Source organism: Emys orbicularis, chromosome 7 (genome assembly GCF_028017835.1).
Source record: "Emys orbicularis isolate rEmyOrb1 chromosome 7, rEmyOrb1.hap1, whole genome shotgun sequence".
Lineage (NCBI taxonomy): Eukaryota > Metazoa > Chordata > Testudines > Emydidae > Emys > Emys orbicularis.
Genome location: NC_088689.1, coordinates 112,382,986 through 112,391,715, shown reverse-complemented (window position 1 = coordinate 112,391,715; position 8,730 = coordinate 112,382,986). Strand labels below are relative to the sequence as shown.

General features: G+C 44.5%; 1 protein-coding gene across 1 annotated transcript; it reads right to left on the bottom strand.

The window, feature by feature from the left end:
• Nucleotides 1-3,947: 3,947 nt before the first annotated feature.
• On the bottom strand, nucleotides 3,948-6,705 carry MRPS25 (mitochondrial ribosomal protein S25). The gene is made up of 4 exons (XM_065407979.1): nucleotides 6,460-6,705; nucleotides 6,087-6,193; nucleotides 5,123-5,210; nucleotides 3,948-4,381 (listed from the first exon to the last, which is right to left on the bottom strand). The coding sequence occupies exons 1-4, from the start codon at nucleotides 6,591-6,593 to the stop codon at nucleotides 4,189-4,191; spliced, it is 522 nt and encodes a 173-aa protein (XP_065264051.1). The 5' UTR covers nucleotides 6,594-6,705; the 3' UTR covers nucleotides 3,948-4,188.
• Between the last annotated feature and the right edge of the window lie 2,025 nt (nucleotides 6,706-8,730).

The following is an 8,730-nucleotide window of genomic DNA, read 5'->3' as shown; positions in this document are numbered from 1 at the left end:
GAGCTTGCTGCTGCAAACTAAGCATTTACTGGTTGTATTATTTAAAAGAAGATCCTTGAATATTAATGCCATAAGACTCTCTCTAATCAGAGCTCATCGAGCCCTTTACCTGTGCTGTCCACTGGGTAAAATCCACCGGGACTAATGGTCTTGCAGAAATATCAGGAACCTCAGGTTGTGGGGAAGTGTATCATGGCACCTCTTGAAAAATGCACTACAAGGGGTGCTAGCACCAGATTAATTAAGGCAGGTGAGATGCATGTCCCTGTAGCTCTGAGATTAGTCAAGACATGGAACTGTTTACATTTTAAAAGCATAACAATTTAGCAGTTATTCATTTAAGGCAAAACTGTTTCCTGTACCAAACCAGAACTGGCTCCTCGGCTGCAATCCAAAATTTATTTTGCTCTCAATATAAGAATAAAAAATGGTTCAGTGGCTTCAGCTTTCTACATTGGGAGGCGAGGGGAGAAAGTGTGTTCCTTTGTTGCAAATATCCTGCATTGTTTGTGTTTTACAGTCTAATACACTAAAGTATATGTATTGTACATGTAACCATGTATTTTTACAAGCAGATAAGATGCTAGTGTACCTCATGAGCTCAATCAATGTTAAATGTGATAGACTAGAACTCTTAACAGTAAAGGTGATCTCCAAAGTGAAAACCTTATATCTGTATGTGGACTGCTGTGGAGATTACATTATAAAGCAGAATGAAGACATGCTATCGTCAAATAACTAGCATTGACATTTGTTAATAAACTTGCATGCACTACTCTATACTGAAAATTTGTAAAGAAATAAAATAACATGTTTATTTTGGTGTGTGTGTGTGTGCGCAGTAGTTGGCAAATGCTTTTAAATGTGGGTTTAGAGGCCAATAGGATCTGACAGGGGTCAACGTTAAGTGTGCAATACCAGGGGAACTTTAATATAGTGCCATTACAGTAATTTTCTTTTGGGGGCATATCAAACTGCTTTAAATTAAGATGTGCAGCTTCACACTTATCCCCCCTTTCCTCTCATGTCCTGACTTGTCAAACTAACTTTAATTTTATGTTGAGTGATTCTTCCACTTCACAGCACATTCAAACCAAAATAAATTACTGCTTGTGGGTTATGCTGTCATGTGACAACATTCAGCAGGATATGGGTGTTGATACAAGTTTGGTGAAAACTGATTGGTGGAGTCTACATATAGCTCAATCTTTTAGTTTTAAGTAGGAGACTTTAGGGAATAGATTCAGGGGTGAAAGTGGGCCGGTACTGGCTTGTATACAGCCCACATTAAAGCGCTGCGGCGGCGCTTTAACGTTGCTGCCCCTTCCATGTCGGCGGCCCTGCCGGTAGGGACCCTACTGTCAGGGCCGCCGAGGAGGGAGGCAAAAGGGGCAACTGCCCCCGGGGCTGGCGATATAAAAGGGCCCGGGGCTGCCGCGGCCAAAGCCCCAGACCCTTTTAAATCACCGCTGGAGCCCTGAGAGGCAGGAGCCAGGCAGTGCGGATGGGCTGGCTGGGGGAGGCTGACCACTTCCAGGGGCTGGAGCCGGCCCCATACTGGTAAGAATTTAATATTACTTTCACCCCTGAATCGGTTTAATCTTTTAAAAATGGCCTGTATTAGTCTGCATTTCATTTCTTGCAACACTTGCTGACAATACCAGAGCACATCTTAGACCCATTTAAAAAAATCCAACTTGTTTGTTAACATACTGGGTACTACCAATAGCTACTGAGTACCTCTTCCTTATACATGTAGGATCTTAACTATCAGTTGATATGGGAACTGTATTTTCTCAACCCAGAGTGGTGGTATCTGGGTGGACAAGGTTAAAATACACCTTCCCCACCCACCCTGCTTGACTAAAGTTTGAAAATCCATCCTAAGGCTACTTACTTTAGTAAGTAAATATCATTAGTTTCACCCTGGAAGTAGGGAAAAGTAGATTGGGCAGTTAGGCGCATGATAATTTTGCAAGGTCCTCTGTATTTAGTTACCTGCAGTGTAACTTGTTTTCTTTCAATAGTCTCAAATCTGTGTCTGCTGCTCCTTGCCTTTCACATAGAATCACAGAACTGGAAGGGACCTCAAGAGGTCATCTAGTCCAGTCCCCTGCACTCAAGGCAGGACTAAGTATTAAGTAGACCATCCCTGACAGGTGTTTGTCCAACCTGCTCTTAAAAATCCCCAATGATGGAGATTCCACCACCTCCCAGGGCAATTTATTCCAGGGCTTAACCACCCTGACAGGAAGTTTTTCCTAATGTCCAGCCTAAACTGCCCTTGCTGCAATTTAAGCCCATTGCTTCTTATCCTAAACTCAGTGGTTAAGAACAATAATTTTTCTCCCTCCTCCTTGTAACAACCTTTTATGTACTTGAAAACTGTTCTCATGTTCCCCCCATCTTCTCTTCTCCAGACTAAACCCATTTTTTTCAATCTTCCCTTATAGGTCATGCTTTCTAGATCTTTAATCATTTTTGTTGCTCTTCTCTGGACTTTCTCCAATTTGTCCACATCTTTCCTGAAATGTGGTGCCCAGAACTGGACCCAATACTCCAGTTGAGGCCTAATCAGCACAGCATAGAGCAGAAGAACTGATAGTTCCTTCCTAAGGGTACGTCTTCACTAGCCGCCATATCGGCGGGTAGCAATCGATTTATCTGGGATCAATATATCGCATCTCATTAAGACGCGATATATTGATCCCCGAACGCGCTCACCGTCAACTCCGGAACTCCACCAGAGTGAGTGGCGGTAGCGCAGTCGACGGGAGCCACGGCCGTCGATCCCGCACCGTGTGGACCCCAGGTAATTCGATCCAAGATACTTCGACTTCAGCTACGCTATTCGCGTAGCTGAAGTTGCGTATCTTGGATCGATCCCCCCCAGTGTAGACCAGCCCTAAGTGGAGTACTTTGCATTTGTCCTTATTAAATTTCATCTTATTTACTTCAGACCATTTCTCCAGTTTGTCCAGATCATTTTGAATTTTAATCCTATTCTCCAAAGTACTTGCAACCCCTCCCAGCTTGGTATCGTCCACAAACTTTGTAAGTGTACTCTCTATGTCATTATCCAAATAATAAGATATTGAACAGAACCGATCCCTGCAGGACCCCACTCGTTATGCCTTTCCAGCATGACTGTGAACCACTGATAACTACTCTCTGGGAATGATTTTCCAACCAGTTATGTGCACCCACCTTATAGTAGCTCCATCTAGGTTGTATTTCTCTAGTTTGTTTATGAGAAGGTCATGCAAGATGTGGTAAGGCTTTTGATACATCTACCACTTCCCCCCCCCTCCCCCAAGCACAAGGCTTGTTACCCAGTCAAAGAAAGCTGTCAGGTTGGTTTGACATTATTTGTTCTTGACAAATCCATACTGTTATTTATCACCTTATCTTCTAGGTGTTTGCAAATTGATTGCCTAATCATTTGCTCCATTATCTTTCCAGGTATAGAAGTTAAGCTGACTGGTCTGTAATTCCCCGGGTTGTCCTTATTTACTTTTTTATAGATGGGCACTATATTTGCCCTTTTCCAGTCTTCTGGAATGTCTCCTGTCTTCCACATGCTGAACCTCCTCTTTCGCCAGCATCCTGTGCTCCTTCTCCCATTATATGTAAGCTCCCTCTCATGTCCTCAATTCACTTCTCCCCTCAAAAAAGTGAATTAGAGGAGCTGGCTTCTTTGTGGAACTGTAACCTTACAAACATCTACTTGTCCCTGGTAATAGTCTCATTTTACAGTTGGGGAAATTGAGGCAGAACTATTGGGGCATGTCACCCTTAAGTTACAGTGCATACTCATAGTATAGTTCTTTGATTAAAGGTAGATGAACCTGTGACAGGGCGCTCCCTCTTACATATAAGCAACTCAGCATACAAGGCTGAGAGGAAGCTTTGCTGGACAGGAGAACTTACCAAAAAATAGAACAAGCTGAAGTTTTAAAAAGATTTATTTAAAAATATTTTCTTCCACTTGTCTGAGTAACCAACATTAATGGGTCCAACCATATCTATGGAAAGACCTCTTGTGAATCAAGGACTTTCATCTAATAACATGGACCAGGTTTTTTGGGGTGTGAGGAGAGGCTATGAAGTCTGCCTCAGTTACTGAAGCACCTTGTATCCTATGTCTGTCTGCACCTTGAATGTCAGCAAATTGCCTGATCTGTTAAATCAGGATGTGGCTTTGTCTTTCATGGCAGCTTTATATTTGCCCGTCATCTCTTTAGGCAGCGGTACTAGACCAGGGCAGGGAATCTGGCCTTCAATTTCACACATACATTCACGCAGGTGATATTTTTTGGGTCCAAAGGTTGCAGGATGAGAGAGCTGCTTTTTCTCTTGCTCCTCTTTTTTTAGCGTTTCCCTGGAAGAGGAAAAACAATTAGCTATTAAGAAGGCTGGATTTCTTCCTCTCTTTCGCCTGCCCCCCGCTGCCTAAAAAGAATGGTGATGCATTTTTTTTTAATACACCAAGATTTCAAAGGGCAGCATCTCACACAGTAATGGCTGCTAGCAGCCAAACAGCCTTTCCAGGACTGACTTGTAGAAAGAATTCCCATTCACTTAGCTTGGAGCAGCTTTACTTTGTCAATGGCACATTTCTCTCAGCCACAGGGGGGAGATCAGGTCCCCTTTCTTCTAAACCAGTGGTACATCAACTCATCTAGATATTTGCCTAGTTTTACAACAGGCTACATAAAAAGCACTAGTGAAGTGAGTACAAACAAATTTCATAGACAATGATTTGTTTATACTGCTCTGTATACCATACACTGAAATGTAAGTACAATATTAATATTCCAATTGATTTATTTTACAATTATATGGTTAAAAATGAGAAAGTAAGCAATTTTCCAGTGCTGTGACACTTTTGTATTTTTATGTCTGATTTTGTAAGTTTAAGTGAGGTGAAACTTGGGGGTACACAAGACAAACCAGACTCTTGAAAGGGGCACAGCAGTCGGGAAAGGTTGAGAACCACTGTTCTAAACCTCCTGGTTTAAGAGGCCCTGTCCACTTTCAACCCATCAGGCAGTGCTGTGACATTACAGTTCTATCAGAGACGAGACAATGACTCCTCAGGTTGTGAAGTATGTTTACTTACTCGCTTTTACCCAAGATTTTTTTAATGTGCTCCACTATCTCTTTGTTGTTTTTATCTTCCACATCAACCAAGACTTGCTCACCACTATCTGTAGAGGAAAGAGGTACAGAATAGGTATCAACAGGTGACTACCCAGAAGTGTCTACCATTTCGCATTAGATAGAGTAAATATTTGAAGGTGTAACGCACCAGCAAGACAGTCACAAGCAGCACAATGTGCTACCTGTTCCTTGGTCAGTAACCTCTCTTTTGTATGCAGCTCTCAAGGATGCAAGCTAAACTCCTAAAGGGGTCTTGGGGTGGGTGTTAGAAGGTAAAACTCAGTTCCCTGTAAACATTATTCCTTTTTACAGATAGGGCAGAGCTAGGAACAGAGCCCAGGTCTTCCAAGTCCCAATCTAATGCACTATCCACTAGGCCACACTGCCTCCCTATAAATGGATCTCATGACCAGAAAGCCATGTGGGAAGCCACAGACCTAATCCATCAACCCCACATATTCCTATGGACTAGTAAAAGAGAGCCACTGGAAGGCTTTACAGATGCAGCGTATGTATGATGTGAGGTCCTTATTAAGATTACCCTTGTAGTAGACTGTTACTGTTCTGCAGTTAGGAACAAACCCCTACAGCTTAAAGTAGTGACACTGAAGTGCTGTGAGCCGGGAACGCTGTAGAGCTTCTTTTAAATATCAGCACAACGGGTGAGCCAGCAAGTCTGGAGCACCCACTAGTTGTACAAGGTGCCTCAGGTCTTTGCTCTCTAGGCCCTTTTAAAGGGTGAGGTTGCAGTTACCCTATCATAAGACATCCTTGGCAGTGCCTGGATGTCTGACACCCCCTGAGAATCACAGTCGGTATAAGGCGGCTAGGGCACCCAGCAGCTTGTGGGAGAGGAGAATCTGCTCCGTTAATTTGGGGGGCGGGGGAAGGGGTGCCCAGCACTCCAAGATAAAGGCACTTACCTAAATAGAACCTTAGAAATGGCGAAGGGGTCATGTTCTTAAACATCATGATCTGGACCCAGGGGTTTTTGTACTGAATCTGAGGGATGTTGAAAAACACAAATTTTCTAGGGGGGGAAAGAAAGCCAGAGGCTCTTTTAGCGAGCAGGTCAGTGGAAACGCACACAGCCCTTCAGAGGCCGGCAGCAACATCTGCCCCCACCCCCCAGCACAGACAGTGCAATTCACAGCCAGAGCGCGGGACCCCAGGGATTGGGGAAGGGGGGGGGGGTTAGCTCTGAAGCCCCCTCCCCGAGGCTGCACTCACCTGGTCCCCACCCCAGGGCGGGCGGCGGGCTACCCGGCAGCCTCCTCTCCCCGCCGCTGCACTCACCTGGCCCCCTCGCTCAGCTCCCCCGTGGTGTTGTAGTTCACAGTCATCACCTTCACCGCGCTCTTGAGGACGATCTCCCCCTGAGTCAGGTACTGCAGGGTCCTGCGGATGGGGAACCGGCCCTTCATCGGCATGGCTGCAGCTGGCAGGGGGCTCCCTCGGGCACAGCCCGCGCGCGGCGGGCCCGACTGCTCAGCCCCCAACGCACGGGGGAAATTAGGCTGCAGGGCCCGGCAGGAAGGGAGAGGAAACACGTGCTCTCCGCCCCTGCCGCAGAGCGCTACGGGAGACGTAGTTTCGCTGCCCCAGGCTAGGGAAGCGTAGCTAGGGGATTTGCAGGTGGGAAGAGGAACAGGGGGTGTGTGTGAAAGGAAATAATGCGGGGACCGGGAGGGAGGAAGAAGAAAAGAATTAGGGGGATGGTGAGTAGAGACTGGGCAGCCCTAAGAGACGGCTGCAGTCTGAGTCACCTCCCTGGCTCTCCTATGCATCTGTTTTGCTTAATGTAGTGACCGGATAGTGCTTCTTAACTGTTTGTTGTGGGATTGATTCAGCTGCCTGTTCGTATTCACATCACCTCTCATCAGTATTGCTTAGGTCACCAGGTGGGGCTCCATTGAATTAACCCCAGGAGGAAATTGAGTTGGTGGCCTTAAAAATACTGAAAAAGAAAGCATCATCCAGCCTGGTACATGGGCATCAGAGTTTCCCAGCTGCTGGAGTGAAGAGATTCCATGAGACTTCAGCTTTGTTTCTTCCTTTTGTTTTTTCTCTTTTTTTTAAAGCAAGCTTTTAGCCCTCTTGGGTGTGAATAAAAGCTTGAAAATGAAGTTTGTGCATCTAAGTGCTCAGAAATCAGAAGGCAAATAAAGAGCCTAAAATTTACTATTTTAAACAAATCTTGTTACTTTTGAACTATTGGCAGGACTATTTTGTGTGTGTGTGTGCGTGTGCTTGACTCATGATTTTGGAAAAGCTGGACTTGGCAATACTGATTTACTAGTATAGTTGTTAGGGTTCAGTAATTACTACTAGCAGTGGGTTGAAGAAAGGTGACTATAATCAGTGAAAATCACTGAAACATCAAGACCTTGTTTTAGAAGCCAACAGCGTAAATCAATTACAGGTTATGCATGTATGTAGTTAACACACTTGTTTATGGGGAGGTGATTTGTGATTAGAGCAGGATACTGGTAGTCAGGACTTCTGGGTTCAATTCCTCGCTCTGCTACTTACTAATTAGGTGTATGAACTGTTGAAACCACAGCTACTCTGTGCCCATTTCTCTACTTGCTTAGCTTGTGAGGTTGTGATCTACTTGTTCATAACACACTTTGCAGTTATGTAGCACTTTTTGTCCAACCATTTTGAAGTATTACTAATGTCTAGTAGTTTAACAGTCAAAATTGGTGTGGAAAGGGGTTTAATTCAATGTTATTTACACAATATGAACTTGAGGATTGATACTCTGATCCAGGAGCATTTCCATAGTTGGGTGTGGGCTACTGTCGAATACACAAGCTCCCACCTTTGCCTGCAGTGACTGCGCTACCGATATGATTACAAGCATTTACATGCCATTACAGTATGTGTTCCCTTTGCATGGTTTAGAGTAACAGTAATTTTCCCAACTGAGGAGCATGTACTTCCTACTTCTACCCACCACTGAGCATTAACCTTAGAAAACAGAGCTGGGAAAACCCTGCCATCAGGCAAAGTGCCAAGAGATTCCAGAGCCTGCAATTAGGGGAAAACTGAAATGAACAAGTTTATTATGTGCTAAATGTGGCCAACAGCCTATTTCTAGCAAACTCCAACTGAAAGGGCATGATAGTGAGAACACCCTGACCTCTGCTCCCATTAACTTTATACTTGGGCCAGATAGCTGAAAAATTCCACTTCAACATGGGAAATTACGAGAACTTAGACCCTCAAGGGCTTTGGATAAAGAGACCAGCACCTTGAGCGTCCGCTGTGTGGATTGCTAGTCAGTGAAGAGTTGAGCACAGAAGTTGTGAGTAGGACAAACAAGCAGGATTGTACATAAAGTGAGCAGTAGCAGTATTTTTCACAAGCTGAAGCTTCTGAGTTGCCCTCAGCATAGCAGTCCAGCATTGAATAACAAAGATACAGATGACTGTGGCTAGATCTACCTTGGAAGAAAGGAAGCGATATCTTGGCCAGCATAAGACAGATGATGGGGTTTCTAGCTTCTGCTGCTATCTGGGTTTGTATAAACAGAATAAAGTCTGCAAGAATCCCTGAGATTGA

Bases quoted from the DNA above. Each gene is read 5' to 3' on its own strand.
- MRPS25 (XM_065407979.1), bottom strand. From the start codon at position 6,593: ATGCCGATGAAGGGCCGGTTCCCCATCCGCAGGACCCTGCAGTACCTG. The intron at 6,194-6,459 runs GTGAGTGCAGCG...TTCCCCCCCTAG, and splicing joins GAGCTGAGCGAGGGGGCCAG to AAAATTTGTGTTTTTCAACA. The intron at 4,382-5,122 runs GTAAGTAAACAT...TTCCTCTTCCAG, and splicing joins AAAATCTTGGGTAAAAGCGA to GGAAACGCTAAAAAAAGAGG.